This window comes from Delphinapterus leucas, chromosome 3 (genome assembly GCF_059928025.1).
Source record: "Delphinapterus leucas isolate spDelLeu-1000000601 "Yukka" chromosome 3, BTC_Dleu_Yukka2, whole genome shotgun sequence".
Classification (NCBI taxonomy): domain Eukaryota; kingdom Metazoa; phylum Chordata; class Mammalia; order Artiodactyla; family Monodontidae; genus Delphinapterus; species Delphinapterus leucas.
This window is the reverse complement of record NC_143131.1, coordinates 52,713,383-52,731,042: the sequence shown is the minus strand read 5'-3', so window position 1 is coordinate 52,731,042 and position 17,660 is coordinate 52,713,383. Positions and strand designations below refer to the sequence as shown.

The window sequence follows — 17,660 nt, the reverse complement described above, 5'->3', positions numbered from 1 at the left end:
TGATGGGGTGATTTCCTTTTGTTTCAAAGGTAGCAAAACAGTTATCCATCTTTACTGTGTTTCAGAGTCACCTGGAGTGCCCCCAGATTCTGATTCAGTGGGTCCTGGACAGGATTCATGAGTCTCCATGTTTATCCAGCACCCTGGATAATTTTGAAGCGCATTTTCTAAGGATTTGCACTTTAAGTAGTAATGATTTTAGAAGAATCAAATAGAAATCCATCTGGAGACTTAATTACAATGGGGAGAAATCAAAGATTCCATCAGGTATATTCGTTTTAGAGTCATACTTAGAGTGTTAGGTGCTAGAGCAGGGAGCAGAGGTTTATTATTTTTAAAGGAAGAGGCACGGAAGGACAGGGATCAGAGACGGACAGTGAAGATAGGAGGCAGTGCAGACCACATGAGCTGATCAGTTAAGAGATGATGTGTTTTTTATTTGTGTGGTCAAGACCAAATACGATAAGGAAGAACCTGGATGAGGGAATCCCTGTTACCTTTAAGCAGAGAGCTAGCAGAGAAGGGTCTTCCTTTCAAAAGTCATTTGTGAAAAGACAGAAAGTAGGAGTGGATGGTAGCGAGACCAGGTGAAAAACCAAGGAGTTAGAGTGAGACAGGGAGTGGGGGTCACATGGTGTTACGGACAATCATCAGGGGAGATTTCAGGGGCAACACGGGCATGAAATACTGCAAGCACAGCCAATGCAGACCTGGGGAAAAAAATGACCCATACCCAGTCTAGTCAACCATGATTAGAAAGAATGCAAATACTACTCTGTGTGTGTGTTCATATGTGAATGCATGTGTGTGGGGGGGGGTGATGGTGGCAGTGTATGAGAACAGAGAGGACAAACAAAGACATTGGGCCAGTGACAACTGTTTGGGTCATCAGTGTGTCTGAGTATTCACTTTTCTGATCAGGACTCTTTAGTGTCAAGGGGATAATCTCTCCAAACATGAAGTAAAGGTGGAAACTCATGAAAATTCAGCCTTTAGAAGGAAAAAGAAAAAGATAATATTCATGTATCGAGAAAATAATCTCTCTTTGGAGCAGCGTAGCATAATCTTACTTTTAGTTCTGACTTGTGCATACATGTGTATGCAAGATTTGATTTTTACAGGTACTTTATCATGTCATCTAGTTCCTCTCAAATTGCATGCTCATTTGATTTCATATCTCTTCTTTAGCTGCTTCTTCACCTGAAGGGTCTTTCTTTTTCCTTCACTGTCTGAACCCTATCCTCACAACCTAGCTCAAGTCCCACGCTTTCTAAAAGATTTTCCCTGATTATTACAGTTTACTGACCTTTTCTATCTCTGAATTTAAATCATAGACAAAGGATACCTTCTGTTCATCCCTCTATTTCTTGATCTCAAGCACAAAATGTTTGCATTCAGGAGGCTCCCAAAAATTATTGTTCAATGAATTAGCAAAGAAAATATAGATTGAATCCTCCAGTGACAGAAACTTTTGGCTTCCTCCCCAGCATCCATTCCATTCCACCCTGTCCCTTTATGCAGTAGCCACTGGTTGGGTGGGGTTGACTCATCTCCTAGCTCCAGGAATGGGCCTTGATTGCCTAAACCAATCAGTTTAATTCCATCCCCTTGGCTACCGTGATTGGTTCAAGTGTAGACATGTGGTCTGACCTGGTCCAGTTGGAACGAAGCTCAGGACATTTGCTAGTCTATAATGGGAGAAATTCTCTCTGTATGCATATGTGATGACTGAAACTGTTGGAATCAGTTTGCAAATGTGTGGGAAGGGCAGCGTGAGGGTAAAGTCAACTCCCCCCACCAGAAGGCAGAACATCACTCAAAATGGGAGTCAGAAGTCTGATCAAGCCATGCTGAAGCCACTGCTGCCTCTAGAGGTTTCATTCATTTAAGCCAATATAGTCTCTTTATAGCTTAAACCAGGGAATGAGATTTTGTTTGTTGAGTTCCTCCTATTTTTAAATCTTTGGGACACAACTTATAATTTGTCATCTTGCAACCAAATACATTTAGGGAAGTAGCAGCAATCTTGGATAGCATTTTCTACCCTAGTAAGATCATTATATAATTTGGCTGCCCATGCTGATTCTAGCCAAAGTCATGTTCACAAGTGGTAAAATAATAAATTTGAGAATTGTTTCTACCACAATTTCTATTCAAGATGGTCAATGTTCTTATGTACTTTGATAGTACTGATATAGACTTCTTTTATTCATTTATATCAAACATTTCCTGAACATTTATATCCATTCCAATTGTGTGTAGATAGACAAATGGTACATATAGGCCTTTGCAAAAGATGAGGTTTTGTTTAACATTTCTCAGTGTTTATGGCAATATATTAAATGAAGATACCTTTTCGATGAAATTGAAGAGACCCCAGCAGACATATGGATTTTAGCATCTCTGTTGTGTACATTTCTAAGCAGCATTGCAGCTGAATGTAGAGCCGACAGATTTCTGGATGGATCTCACCACCTTCTGGGCTGCAACAGAATGAAAGAGAAAAGCTGTGAACATTCTCAAGATTTCGCTCATCAGCCATTTGTCTCGGCTCTGAGAGGGGAAAATGCCCACTAAAGATTTCTAAAGCCCTGGGTCTAAAATATAGGACTTCTTGCTTTCAAACCAATAACCAAGGTCACAGTTCTTACATAAGTGTCTTTCTGAATAACAGCTCTTAATATTTTTCCCCTTCAGCAGCAGATTTCTGCTAGGAGCTTAAAATCATAAATGTTTTAAGTAATTGAAAATATCAGACATTTTCAATTTAACTGTTGGAACAAACTCCCAAAATACATTTAAACCATAAGACTATCCTAGCTTGCAAGAAGAGATTAAAAACTCTTATTTTTAGAGAAACTAATGAAGAGCTATTCAGTTACCAGTTAGAAGATAGCTCTTTAATATTAAGGCCCTAGCATAATATGGTTAGAGAGCCAAGATACAAATTATTTTTATCAGTCTTTTGTCTCAGTCTAAAGGACATCCTTTATTGTTTGCTATGGTTAATTTTTCAAAGGCTAAGTGTTTTTAGTGAAAAAATGAAAAATTTATGAAAAAAGAAAAGTAATAAAATTCTAATAATTTTGCTTAACAATCTAAGCCTAAATAAATACTGAATTTATGCTCTAAAATTTATTATAAAGTACTTGAGCCTTTCTCTATTAACTGTGGTAAAGCAAACAAATGTGAATATGATAAAACATGGAGTGATCACTTTTTAAGAGGAGAGGAATTAGTTGTTGATAGAACAATATTTTATATGCAGGTAAAATAGCATGTATTGAATAAAGCAAACTAAACCAAAGGGATACAATTTAGAGATAGATTAGAAATGAAAGAAGTCTAAAAGGGAACTCTGTCAAATGTCCTAATGTGTTATCTTTATTTTTATCTCCATTCATTTAAAATGCAATGAAATCTGACTAAACAATGCAGCATTTGGATTTGATTCTTTTGTAAAGTGGTCAGTGGCAAAATGTCAGGCGCTATTATCAGAAAAAAGATGGTGGCTTCATTTTTATTTAAGTTCTGGAATCACACTATAAAGAATTTGTATTTACATAGCACTTTACAATGATAATAAGTTTACATTTTGAATACTTATTTAGTAGATGAGCCAGCATTATTCAACAATATGGCTTATATAACACAGGAAAATGCAGAATTCTTTCTCTGAGTATGAATGATGCCTGCAAAGTTATTCTATGTCTTTCCTGTGTCAGAACAAAGGACCTCAAAAGAGCTTATATGCAAAATTTGGCTTTATCTGAAAAATAAGAGCCTATATTACTTTCTTATCTGTGTCTCATGGGTCCAGCCCTAGGCCAACACTGGAATCAAGTATATCTTTGGCGGAAGTCCCAGATTTTCTTGCAGAGCTTCTTCCCCCAGGTGCTTTCCACCCTCAAGCTATCCTCCTGCTCGCTGGAGTTCTCCCCCATCCCTCTGCCACACACACACAACGCCTCATTATTTCATATCATCTTCAGCCTTTCAAAATGTCTCTGCGTCTGTCCCCTCCCCTCTCCTCATGGCCCTGCCAGACTCTGAAGGAATAATGGGCATCAGTGGTTCACATAATAAAAAGTGATCCTGGTATATTACCTGCTAACATTGATTTTGATAGAAAAATCTGAAGGGAATGTCCCAAAGACAGGCTAGAGGGAAAATATTTTAAAGCAGGCAGGTCTTTTCCGTGCTGCGTCATCATTTCCATCATAGCTGCTTATTTTCACCTAGGCATAACATTGGCCCTAGTGGTTCATATGCAGATTAAAAAAAAAACTATAAAGAGTCTGTGGTATGTATTGTACATTTGATGAATGGGGCAATTAGCCAGTACAGTATCATTCCAAACCATGGAGTATTCTTATTTTCAGAAGTACAAAATATGTGTTTTGTGGCCTAGTTCCAAAAATATGCAAACTTCATATATATATATGACATTTTATATAATTTAAACAAATGATTACTGTATTAACAAATCTTTAGAGCCAATATATTATTTTACAGCTGGACTGTGAGAGACAAAGCAATGTATTAAGTGCTTTTGAAAAAAAGGCATGTCAGAACAGAGATTAAAATGCCTAACTCCTGTCATTTCCTTGGGTGCCAGCTTCTTAATGCCTCTGTAACCAACGGAGATTCTCTAAACTGTGGAACCATTTTGCCCTTCTTACATGTTATGGGAGGAAACTGAATGGATGCTGCCAAATCAGCCTAACAAAAATTAATTGATGCTAAAGCTGCGTTGTAAATTTTCTGGTTAAAAAATTCTTACATATGCTCATATATTATCCTTTAACATCTTGGAAAATTGAAGTATAGAGAAAGAAAGAAACTAGTCAAAGAGCAACGGGCAAGTTATCTTTTGTGTCAGTGTTTCCCAATGCCTTGACTAGGCTACATTAGCCTCAGGTCTTGTACAATTTATTTCTCCCACTTTAAGAGCTTTAAGCTGTATTACTGCTACTGATTACTAAAAGTTCATTAAAAGAAAAACTGCTGAATGGGTTATAATACGTCTAATATGATCAGTGGGCTGAAATACATTTTTGAGAAGAATTAAAAGCATTTAGGTTATTTTTGTAACAAGTGAACAAGAGTCAGAGCCTGGAGAATGGAGGAAAAGTCAAGAAAACAACAATGTGGAAACTTGAAACTTCCTAGGGATAAGTTACCAGGCCTAGGGGAGATTTCACATTGAAACAAAATTAGGCCTACATACTTACCCCAGGGATGGAAGCAACTTAACTTGGAGGTAACTTTACCATGTGTGACTGATGCTTAGTCTAAAATGATTTACTCTTATTGATCCAGTTGAGGTCCATGAGAGTCACCCTGAGGGGATGCTCATTTAATTCAGTGAAAGAAATTTCATAGGTTAGTGACTTAGGTGTGATTATTTATTTATTTTTCTATTAAGCAGAAGTCAGAAGCTAACCTGATCATTTTGATTCATTTGAAAGCCTAAGTATTAATAGAAAAACACCCTAAAAATTAACTTCGACAATATTTCAGTGATTTAGAGCTCAAGTTGAATCCAAAAACGTTTAAAATAACTGCCAAGTTATGAATCTTTCAATCAACTCTTTAAGGATGAGAAACAGGATTTAATGTCTTAATGTTAGGACTTAAGAGACCTGCACTGGTGTAGTAATAGGGGGACAAGGACACAGACATTGCCTAAGTCACCCCTTGATAATGGAAATGCTCTCTAATGTGAATATTCTTTTTTTTTTTTTTGTGGTATGCGGGTTTCTCACCGTTGTGGCCTCTCCCGTTGCGGAGCACAGGCTCCGGACGCTCAGGCTCAGCGGCCATGGCTCACGGGCCCAGCCACTCCGCAGCGCGTGGGATCTTCCCGGACCGGGGCACGAAACCGTGTCCCCTGCATCGGCAGGCGCACTCTCAACCACTGCGCCACCAGGGAAGCCCATAATGTGAATATTCTTATTTTGTAATTCAAAAGTAATATGATGAACACCCACCAGAATGACTAAAATTAAAAAGACTGACAATGCCAAATGATGATGATATGGAACAACATCTCGTACATTGTCGGTAGGAGTTAAAATGGTACAACGCCTTTGAAAAAAGTTCTGGAAGTTTCTTATAAAACTAAACATATACCTCCCTATGACCTGGCAATTCCACTTCCAGGTATTTATCCAAGAGAAATGAAAATCTGTTCATAAAAAGATCTTTTTAAGAGTGTTCATAGTAGTTTTATTTAGAATAACTAAAAACTAGAAATAGCCTGGGTGTCTGTCAAGAGGAAAGTGGATAAAGAAACTAGAATATCGTACATAACTATACTTCAATTAAAAAGAAAAGCAACTAGAATATTTCTACAATAGGATAATACTCAATAATTAAAAGGAGTAAACTCCTTATGTACAGAACAATACTGATAAATCTCAAACACATAATCTTGAGTGAGAAGATCCTTATACAAAAGAGTAAATACTGTATGACTCCATTTATATGAAGTTCTAGAACAGATAAAACTAATCCATAGTGATAAATATTAGAACAGTGGTGGAGAGAGTATCGACTGGGAAGGGACATGAGAGGGAACTTTCTAGTGTGAGGGTAGTATTCCATATCTAGATAAAAGTTTGAGTTACCTGGGTGTACACATTTGGCAAAACTTATTGAATGGTACACTTGAGATTTGTGCATTGGATTATATGCAAATTTCATTTTTTATAAAAGAACCATAGGCAGTGATATTTCATAAAGGAAAGTACAGATGAGTTCAAAGTTTGTCCCGAAGCTTTTGCAACATGTACCTGGAAAGTATTACTTAAGTGTAAAGAAAGAAAGAGAAAATTGTAGTCAGAGAGATTTTCAGTATATTACAAAACACTTATTCCTTAATTTTGTATTAAGATGTTTTAAAGCATGTTTCACACAGAAGATGATGTTAAGATGACTTTAAATTAAGTTATAAGCACTTTTCTTTTACATATTGTATATCCTCTCCTTTATCCTTTTCAACCCTTTCAATTGAGGCATAATAAATAAATGAAATTTAAAAAAAAGAACCATAGGCAAATATTGAACTCCACTCAAAGATAAGCATGCTGAACTGTTTAGGTGTAAAGTGTCCTGATGTCTGCAACTTCAGAAAAAAAATACAGATTGCGAAGGGATAGAGGGATGAACATACAGATAGATGTGTGGTAAAGCAAGTATAACTTGGCATAAATTGAACAAAACAACTGGGAAGCTTTATGACTAGTAAGGTCAAGTTCAGGGATTAGCCTACTGGGGATTTTGGTTATGAAATGCCTTGGCCCTGCATCTGTCTGCTCTTTTGCCAAGCTTGCCAGACTTGGTGTTTTGTGCAGCTGCTAATAGCTTCTTGAAAACCAGCAAAATGTTTGTTATTTTGAAAGTCTGTCCCTAATGCAGTGGTTTATATATTTAGATGAAGGCAGAAAGACATAATAAAAGGAAAATGGGTTCCGGAGTCAGAAAACTTAGTTCTAAATATAGACTTTGCTGTGTAGAATCGTGATTGTAGGAAAACCATGTTAAGTTCTCCAAGACTCAGTTTCCTCAGCTGTGAAATAGGCATAACAACTATTCACAACCAAAGTATCTCAAGGTTGGTGCAAGGATCAAATGAGATCATGCATGGGAAAACAAGTAAAAACTGTGAAGGATTGTTAGAAGTTGGCTGCAACCCATCTAAATACATCAAAGTTGTGTATAATCTTATACACAAGCCTTATGGTTGTGTATAATCTTTAGTATTAAAACTTCTCTGACATTCTAAAACATTGTTTACAGCTACCATATATGGAGCTGAAGGAGACTTTGGTTAAATAAACATACCCTTAGGCTGAGAAAGAAAGGTGTGACCCCATTGACAACCACTCAGCATTTCACAGACTTTGGTGATGACAGATAAGCACTTGGGGGTTGTCAGCTAGCAGAGATGGAAACCAGAACTCCTGTTGCAGAAAATATATCCAAGTAGTTCTTCTCAGAACCACCTCTGTTGGCTGTTAAGCCAAATGGCAAGGAAAGACTCAGGGAACCAAATGGGATGAGGGAAAGGGATGATATTCTTTGCTTTATTTTTCAGAGCAAATAGCTGGGGAGGAAAGGGATTAACTGACCTACCCTAGGATAGTGATCTCTGGGATATCTTCTAATACCCCCAGTGGTTTCCTCTCAGATAGATTCCACTTATACAAGGATATATCCTAATTCTGTGCCAAATTCAGTGAAGGCTTCAGAGCCCAGCCTTCATACGGTTTCATGAAGGAGATTTCTCAAGGAGGCTCCATGAGTTTACATAATCAGTGAATAGTCAGAGGGCAGAGAGGGCACAAGTTTGTGTGTCTGTGTGTGCATGTGCGTGTGTGAGACCCAGTTATTAGTTTAGGTTTCAAATTCTTAAAATGTAATTACAGGGTCTATGCAAGTTCATAAACACAGAACAGATGGCAGGTACCTACTAAATGACTATACTCTTTCATAACAAAATAAGCCCTGCAATAGATAGAGGAGCCCAGTTAAGCAGAAGAACAGAAACAAGATATTTTTCAAGGTATCTTTATATAATAATAGTTGACTCTCTCTTTTGTCTCCAATTTTCTCATAATCTTCCTTTTAGTGAATTTTTATGAAACTTGTGTTTTGAGTGGTAACCTCCTGTATTTTCTTCACAGAGAGTCATAGCAAGTTTGGCTCCCCCAGGAGCCTTTGAAGAAGTAATTGCAGTAATCCCCTCACTTCACCGCATGTCAGTTTCATGGGAACATATGGCTTGGTGACTTTCCTGGCCACTGAACACGAGTCTGGATCAAATTCTGCCTTGGTGCTATTCGGGTTCAGTCAGAAATGACACTTGACTTTTAACAGCAGAGTAAAACCTGTAGTGCCACAGAATTATCTTTTGGTAGCTACTTTGCATACCTTTTGCAAAGCAACAGGCCTCAGAGGGGCCACACCTTTTATGATTTAAGGCTGTATTCTGGTCTTCATCTCCCTGTTGTTTTGGTCTGCCCTCTGGCAGGACCTTTGACATTTCCCCATGACCCAGTTGAGAAGTTGATAAATAATGGGTAGCATTACCAAGCACCTTGTTCATTTTTTTTCCTATTTAAAGAGTAAAACCGGGCTTCCCTGGTGGCGCAGTGGTTGAGGGTCTGCCTGCCGATGCAGGGGGCGCGGGTTCGTGCCCAGGTCCAGGAGGATCCCGCGTGCCGCGGAGCGGCTGGGCCCGTGAGCCATGGCCGCTGAGCCTGCGCGTCCGGAGCCTGTGCTCCGCAACGGGAGAGGCCACAACAGTGAGAGGCCCGCGTACCGCAAAAAAAAAAAAAAAAAAGTAAAACCTATATTTAAACATATTTAAGCACTTTCAAAAAAATCAATAGCCATCAGTTTCCTGACATTGTGATACTTACAATGAAATAAGACTAAAAATATTACTATTGAATTGTAAATCATCTTTTATTCGTCTTAAATGTTACTGTTTAAGGCATTACTGAGGAGAGCTGGGAGCAGGTGGTGACCTTTGTGATGCTGAAGGGCCTTTTTGGGCATATCCCAGGGCATCTGAGGTTGAAGGAGTTAATGGACTGAACATCATAACTTTTTTTCTTGATACCTGAAACTCATGCTTATTGATCAGGAGAAAACTAACATTTACAAGGCACTATTCCTTCCGTTTCCAGAATAAAATATCTTATTCTGTCTTGGCTTCTTCTCCCAACCTTCCATCCTTTTTGGCTTGAGGGTCTTTTGGCCTTTCCATCTTTCCCTCTGATTTTCTCAGTGTTTTTCTCTTTATGGTCTCTGGTTGGGACTTATGTGGGGTCTGCAAACAGCTCTTTAAGCCTTGGCTCTCCAGGTCTTGTGATTCTTACGGCTAGCAGATGGAAGCCTGTGGCTGGTGGAGTCTGTGCTGAGATGACAAGTCAGCACCATGGGTTACATGGCGACAGCCAGCCCTATCCCACTGACTGTAGCTAGGATCAGTTTATTTTTAAGTATACAAGTATATACATATTTACATTTATATTTAAATTAAAGAAGTATATATATATGTTTCCACATTTTAATGAGAAAATTTTTTTTGCATCAAAAATCAAGATTTTCAACCTCTGATGCTTATTGTTTTCACCTGGTAGCAATGATCTTCAAAGATCAGTTATCATTCAGTGATCATGTGTTACACTAGAAAGAATTCAGCTCATTAATTTTCATTATATTCAAAGTCTGGGTCATTAATTGCGGCAACTGGTTAATTCCTGCTTTTATCCACTGGAATTTTAGAGTTCAACATATTAAACTGTTGCTTTATCTAAATGGCATTTAGCTCCTCATTCTTCTTTTTTTTTTTTTTTTTTCGGTACGCGGGCCTCTCACTGTTGTGGCCTCTCCCGTTGCGGAGCACAGGCTCCGGATGTGCAGGCTCAGCGGCCATGGCCCACGGGCCCAGCCGCTCCGCGGCATGTGGGATCTTCCCGGACTGGGGCACGAACCCGCGTCCCCTGCATCGGCAGGCGAACTCTCAACCACTGCGCCACCAGGGAAGCCCTAGCTCCTCATTCTTCACTTGATCTTAGCGAAAAGGCCGAGAAGCGATTAGCTCCTCATTCTTAATTATGTCATTAAGCTAGGTGATGCTATATTTTTCTTTACCTAAAGCTATAGGCTTCATCAATATTGCCAGAACAATGACATGACTTTAAAACAACCTGAGGTAACTGGGCTGACCAAATTTAACTTATTCAATTAATCCAAAAGAGAGTTTTTGATGAAAAGAAAAAGAAATTTCCTCATCTCATTTAACTGGACGGCACAAAATGTTGATCAGTACTTTAATATCTAATGATGACAATTCAGTATAGTTACATATACTAATATATATAGTTACAGAGTAACTAATTGTCAAATCCATTGTGGTTGTGGCTTCTTCTTATATGTGAGAGACTGTTTATCTAGAGTGATGGCCTGAGAGGTGACAAAATGTCATGAGAGTCCAAAATATAGCTCACACAGGCCTGAAATTCTTTCTTTTTTTTTTTTTTTTTTAGCCTCACAAAATGATTAAACCAGGAAGGCTCTTTGGGGAGCATTTAGGAAAAGGGTAGAAAGATGGCATCTGTTTATCATATAAATAACAATGGCAAATACATATAGCTCCTCCTATGTGCCAGAGCTTCAGTGGTGCCAGTTTAGCTCTCTGGCTCGTTTTTCAGTTTACATGAAGGATCTTGAGAAGAGTTAGAACTTTTTTAGCATTTTGCAGTCTACTTTTCCAACTTCAGACTCCTACCCAATGCTAGAAGTTCTTCAAACATTATACCTAATGGGATTCTCTCGTGTTATTCTGTCTTTCTATTGGCATGCAATGATAATTTGTATTTTTTGCATAACTCTCAAAAGATGACACTTCATGACAATATGTTAATGTGCGTTTCTAAGACAGATGTAACAGCTATTTTCTACAAAAAGGCAAAAGCTTTATGCAAACAGAAGAGACCAGTATCTATACACATGGAAAATATCATATACTACCATGAGTTTTTTTCACTGGACTATAAATTCCTTGAGGCCAGAAAGTTTATCTTATTTATCTCCATAACCTCCAACCCTTAACGATTGTCTGGTACATAGTACATTCTCAATTAAACAGTTCACCAAGGCAGCCTTAAAAAGTAGCGCCTACATGATATGAAGAAGCTGAGTCTGGAATTACAGTGCTTGGTTCTGCCATCACCAGCTCCATTTCACAATTAGAGATTGGTTTCTTAAGAATTTCCTTTCTTGCAGCCTTCTTTTTTTTTCTTTAAGCTGTTTTATAAAAATAATACATATTAACAGACATTTTATGTAGATAAGTAAAAAAAAAGGAAAGGATGACTTATACTAATACCAGAGGTATCCATTATTAATGTTTTGGTATATTTCCTTCCAGATTAATATCCCCAAGAGCAGGAAGTTTTATCCATTACTTCTGTTCCCCAAGCACTTAGCAGAGTGCCTGGCTCACTGAAGGCTCTCAATCCATGATTGTTTAAATGAATCAAACTGAATGCTCAAGGCTGACCATGTATGAATCCAAGTGTGTTACATGTAGTGTTCTCAAAGGGGCAAGGCTAGTACCTTCAGAGTGGTCAAGTCAGTGAAGGAAGCAACGGTAATCTGACTACCTGAGGGGGAGAGCCCATTTTACAGCAGTAGCTCATGTTTTCTCAAAGAAAGAAAAAATATTAACATAAAGGCCACCTTCCAACCTCCATATAAAGCATAAGTGGTCCTGCAACAAACAGTTCTGGGTTTAGATCTTGATTTCATTACTTATAACTATGTGATCTCAGGCAACTTTCTGAACCTCTCAGTGCCTCAAAAACTGAATTAGGATAGTAATACCTGATTCATAGCATTATTGAAAAGATTTAAGTGAAATAATAGATGGGAATTATATGGTCATAACAAGTACAAATGAATGGGGGAAGTATTCCAGGGAGGCAATTCTGCATGTAATGCCTAGACATCTTTACAACTTTGTTACAGGCTTTTTTCCTATTTAATTATTAATTCAAATAATATTTATTGATTTCCTGCTATTAACAAAGGGAGAATCTGGAAAAAAAGAAGGAAAGCGGCACTTTTTCTGGAGTCCTTTTTTAAGAGTTCATGGAAACTCCCATTATTATCCTATGGTGTTTTTATTTGGTGATAACATATTGTAAAGTCTCCCCTAAGACATTGGTTTTTCTGAACAGTGACAGGAAACTTGCAGTCTTTTGTTTCTTCCTTGATGTGGTATCATTTTACTGCCATCGGGTTTTCACCTTAATGGCTCCATCATGGAGATCTGCATATAATTTTTTTTCTTTCTTAATGGTAAAGTATAATGTGCCATTAGGTGAAACAGAATGAAAGGACTCTGCACCCCTGCCAATAGTCAGCTCAAGAACAGAAATAGCTCTTCCAAGCAGACAGACATATGGGCAGGAGAGAGTGATCAACAAATCTTTAGGTCAGTCTCTCCAATAGAGGCATTACTTCTGATTTTTAAAATAGTATGAGTTATGTAAGATCATTAGCCTTTAGCTAGGAAAAAACAAAAAGGGTCGTGGGCTTCACTGTCACAGGACTTGAGGGTAGGAACTCGCTTTATTATTTCTTGGCATTTGATTCAGCATTAGCAAAGTGCAATAAAAAGAACATTTCATGGGAGTTTACTAGGTGCCAGATACCATGCCAAGCACTTACATCTCATTTAATTCTCCCAGTGAATCTGTGAAGTAGTTACTGTCCTTATCCTTAGCTTACCGATTGAAGGAAATGAAGTTTAAGAGAGGTTAAGGAACTTGCTCAAGGTCAAACTAATTGTAACCACAGTGATAAGACTCAAACCTAAATTTATGCTTTTAAGTACTCTGTAATATTACCAGAACTGAGTGCTCAGGAACCGAACTGTATTTATATCTTTGTCACTCATCTCATGCATAGTTATTGAGAGCATACTTTATGCAAAATATTGTGCTAGGAATGAAGTAACTTTTTTTCTACTTTTTATTTGTTGAGGCCCTTAATTATTGTAGCTTAAGTTGGCCCTACTCCTAGTTCTTCAATTTTTCCATTTATAATAAGTGCACAGTGATATTTTCTGCCTGGCTCAGGGAAATGCATAACACTAAGGGAGCATAAGTGTATAACGCAGGATGCATGCCAGGCTAGTGCAAGCTGGTGTTTGTGGGGGGAGCGGGGAAGACTGCCAGTGAGGATAGTGTGTCCCCTAAGCCCCCAGGGGTCCCTCCATCTAAGCAGAGCAATGAGAGTGGGGAAAGCGTGTGTTAAATATTAGGTATGGAGTTCTCTTTCTGGCTTTTTGTGCTCTTTTCTGATGCACAAACATGAATGGATTGAGTGGGGAGTGGGGAGGTGCCCTTGATGCTGTTCATGGGCCGTCACTATTCTCTCTTTTGCCTACCGAGAGGGAGAAGTCTCCAGCATCTAATGCAGAGGGCTCTTTATTATAAATGTGAGAGTTCTCTGCACAAGAGGAGGAATAAACACTATAGATCATTTGCAAAGCATTTTAGAAGTGAGCAGTGAGATAAATATATTAATGCAAATATATGACATTGTTGGTGGCTAATGGCTCAACCGACTTAGACCGTAAGCGTTTTAAAATGTTATAGTTAGACAAGTAGTCTTCATACTTTGTATATCATACATCCCTACCCATAAAAAAATTAAGTATGCGCTCCTACTATACATGTATTTGTTGATAAACCATACATATATAATGATATTAACATATTGGGCATATTAAAATGTAAAAAAATAGGAATTAGAAAAAGAGACCATAAAATATAAAGTTATAATATTTTCTTTCAGATCATCTTGCACACCATTTGCAGCCCACAGGCTAAGATCAGAGGTTCTCAAACTTAAATGTGCATTAGAATCACTTGAAAGGCTTGTTAAACCATAGTATGCTGGGCTCCATCCCTAGAGTCTGGGCTGTGGCCTGATCATTTGATTTCTAATAAGTTCCCAGCTGATCTAGGAAACACACTTTGAGATGCAACAGGTTAGCCTAATACAGCCTTACCCCTTAGGGAAGGTATGCAGCATCCAATGGAAAGAAGCAATAATGATGGCCAGTAGAAAGGCTGATATTTAAAGCAGACGACCCTGTGGAGAACCCCCAAATCATAACACACAGCCACAGAGATGATTTCATTAAGCAAAAGAGTCGCTTAATGGAATCCAAGTATGTTCCAGGCACAAAGAGAGAAAAATGTTTTCAGATAACATTCCAGATACACATTAAGGAAATCTTAGTAAGTAGATCCAAACCCACACCTTAGCTCAAACTTAAGCAGATGGAAGACCATGGGAGGTTCCAGGACTGAAGTGATACAGCATCCCACATGGCAGACACCCCTGAGAAGCCAAGCATGGCTTGGCAGATTCTTCTGAGAGGCCTCCTGGAGGGTGAGCATTCAAGTTGAAAATCCTATTTGGTTTGCTCTCCAGGTTTTACTGGGCAAGGCTTTATCCTAATTTTAAAAACGTCTTGTTTTAAAAGTTTTGCTTCATTTTGGCCTTCTTTCATTTCTTGTCTTTGAACTCACATTGCAACACTCTTAATACAAACTGACATCTTATTGCAAACCAAAGGAAGTGCAGTAACACCGACTTTACAAATTAGTATATGGGTTAATGAAGAGCCCCCAAATGCTGAGATGACTGGAAAGTGACACTGTTCGGGCAAGGGCAAGGATGATAACCTCTACCTCCTGCTCTGAATAAATCCCTTACAGGGGTGCTCATTTGGAAACCAGTGGGAAAGGCAGGGAATGCATAAAATTATGTTCCAGCTCACACTACTAATATTCCAGAGACTCATAACAGAAACCAAACGTGCCTACAGCTGATGGTTGTGAGGCTGTGGCATGGACAGGGGCCTGCAGTCTCAGTGCAAAGTAAAGACAGCTCCTCTCTGGCTTTGTGAAAGGTAAAAATCCTGCTTGTGTTCTCTGGACCTGCTGCAAGGGTGAGAAACATCCTTCAGCGGAGTGTAACAGGGAAACTGGAAAAGTTGATCCAGGCAGGAAATGGAAGAATAATAGAAGCCTGGCTGACACGAAGACAGAGGGGAAGGACCAATGGGGACAATTCTGTGTGGGGACTTAACTACATTTCATGGTGGAAGGTTATGCATGCTGGCTGCTAAACCTGCAGTGAAACAAGGAATTTAGCCCATTCTTTCCCAGGTGTTTGGGTGGACAGGAAATATTTATTTATTTATTTATTTAGGAATTATGTCCTCCAGAGCAGCACTGTTCAGCAGACCTTCCTGAAATGATGGAAACAGTCTTCTGCGCTGAGCAGTGTGGTAGCCACTCACTTCATGTGGCTGCTGAGCCTCTGAAATAGGCTAATGTGACTGAGGAACTGAATTTTTAACTTTTAAAAAAATTTATTGATGTATACTTGATTTACAGTGTTGTGTTAATTTCTGCTGTACAGCAAAGTGACTCAGTTATACATACATACATTCTTTTTCATATTCTTCTCCATTATGCTTTATCACAGGATATTGAATATACTTCCCTGTGCTATACAGTAGGACCTTGTTTATCCATCCTATATATAATAGTTTACAGCTGCTATTCCCAAACTCCCAGTCCTTCCTGAATTTTTAATTTTATGTAAATCTAAATTTCAATGTCTCCAGCATTATATAAGTATACCAATTTCACTGCAGAACTACTACCAAACCTGGATGTAATTATTTTTTGACATTTTGCTAATTTACACTGTGTAAGATTCTATATATTATTTTACCATGTGCTTTATCACCTATTAGCAGAGTTGAATCTTTTCCTTCATGTTTGCTTATTCCAATTGTGTGTTTATGCCCTTTGTCTATTTTAGGCTGAAGTCTTTGCTATAAATCCCATGCACTGTATTTATTTCTGGCAATAGTTCCTACTAAATTCCATTGTATTTTTTTAATAAGCATTAAAATATTTCTGCATTTTTACTTACAGTTTCTTGTTCGAGGGTTTAAAACAATTTTAATAAGCTTAACAGGTTTGCCTGTATAAAAACTAAACTAGTATTAAAACAAGAGAAAGATGCAAACAGCGATTGCACTGAGTAAAATGGACAAAGATGTTTGAATAATATATGAAACTCATTCAGTTCATAAGAAAACAATCCACTGAGAGGTGTAGCAAGGTTTTTTGCTCATTTTTTTGTGTGTGTGTGTGCCTATTATCTGCTACACATTTTATTCCATTGGCATCTGGCCTCAATTTTTGTTGTGGAGAAACCTGCTCTCAGTTTAATTGTAGTTCCTCTGTAGGTAATGTCTTTTCTCGCTGGTTGCTCTTAAGGTCTTCCTTTTTCCTTGGGTCCTGTTGTATCATTCCATTCTATTTTCTCTTTCTGATACTCTTATTAGAAATATGTTGGGCTGTCTCATTTTAGTCTTCATGTCTTCTTAACCCCTCTTTTATATTTTCTGTACTTTTCTCTGTTGCATTCTCAGCATTTTCCTTAGATCCATCTTCCGGTTAACTCTTTTTAGCTGTTTACCATCTATCCATTAGGTTTTCATTTTAATGATCATATTTTTCATGTCTGGAGTGAGTTCTTCTCCAAATATAGTTGGTCTTTCTACATACCTTCTTTTGTCCCATGTTTTTAATTCTTCTTTTGTGTCTTTATTATGATTTAAGACATGCATGCTCTAAGTCATTATCGGGTAATGCTATTAACTAAAGTTCTTGGAGAGTTAAAATCCTACTGTTTATTTTGCATGTTATTCTTACCTTTGCTAGGTTCTTTGTGTTTTACAATTTAAGCTTGTTCTCATTTTCAGCAGAACTTTATCTGTATATTCCTGAGAAGTATTGCTTTTACACTACAATAGCAGAGTAAATCCTGGTTATAATTTCTTAGAAGGCCAAGTCAAGTAAACATCGTGGTTACTTGTGCTGGTGGTACATTATGCATGGACTATCTTTTCCACAGAAGGAAGGAAGGAAGGAAGGGAGGAAGGGGAGGAAGGAAGGAAGAAAGGAAGGTCTACAAATTCAAGTAATACTAGGTCATCTGTAAGATTAACTGTGAAACTACAAAAAGAGAAACTACAAAAA

At 38.1% G+C, this 17,660-nt stretch overlaps 1 protein-coding gene across 2 annotated transcripts in view; it reads right to left on the bottom strand.

Moving 5' to 3' along the window:
- RGS7BP (regulator of G protein signaling 7 binding protein) overlaps positions 1 to 17,660 on the bottom strand; it is a 116,497-nt gene that overhangs the window by 37,993 nt on the left and 60,844 nt on the right. Inside the window, exon 3 of one of the 2 annotated variants that reach the window (XM_022596674.3) lies at positions 2,353 to 2,483. In XM_022596674.3, the coding sequence (XP_022452382.1) occupies positions 2,353 to 2,483 (131 nt within the window). Of the gene's footprint in view, positions 1 to 2,352; positions 2,603 to 17,660 lie in introns of those variants that run through there. The other variant, XM_089908909.1, reaches the window with a different exon arrangement.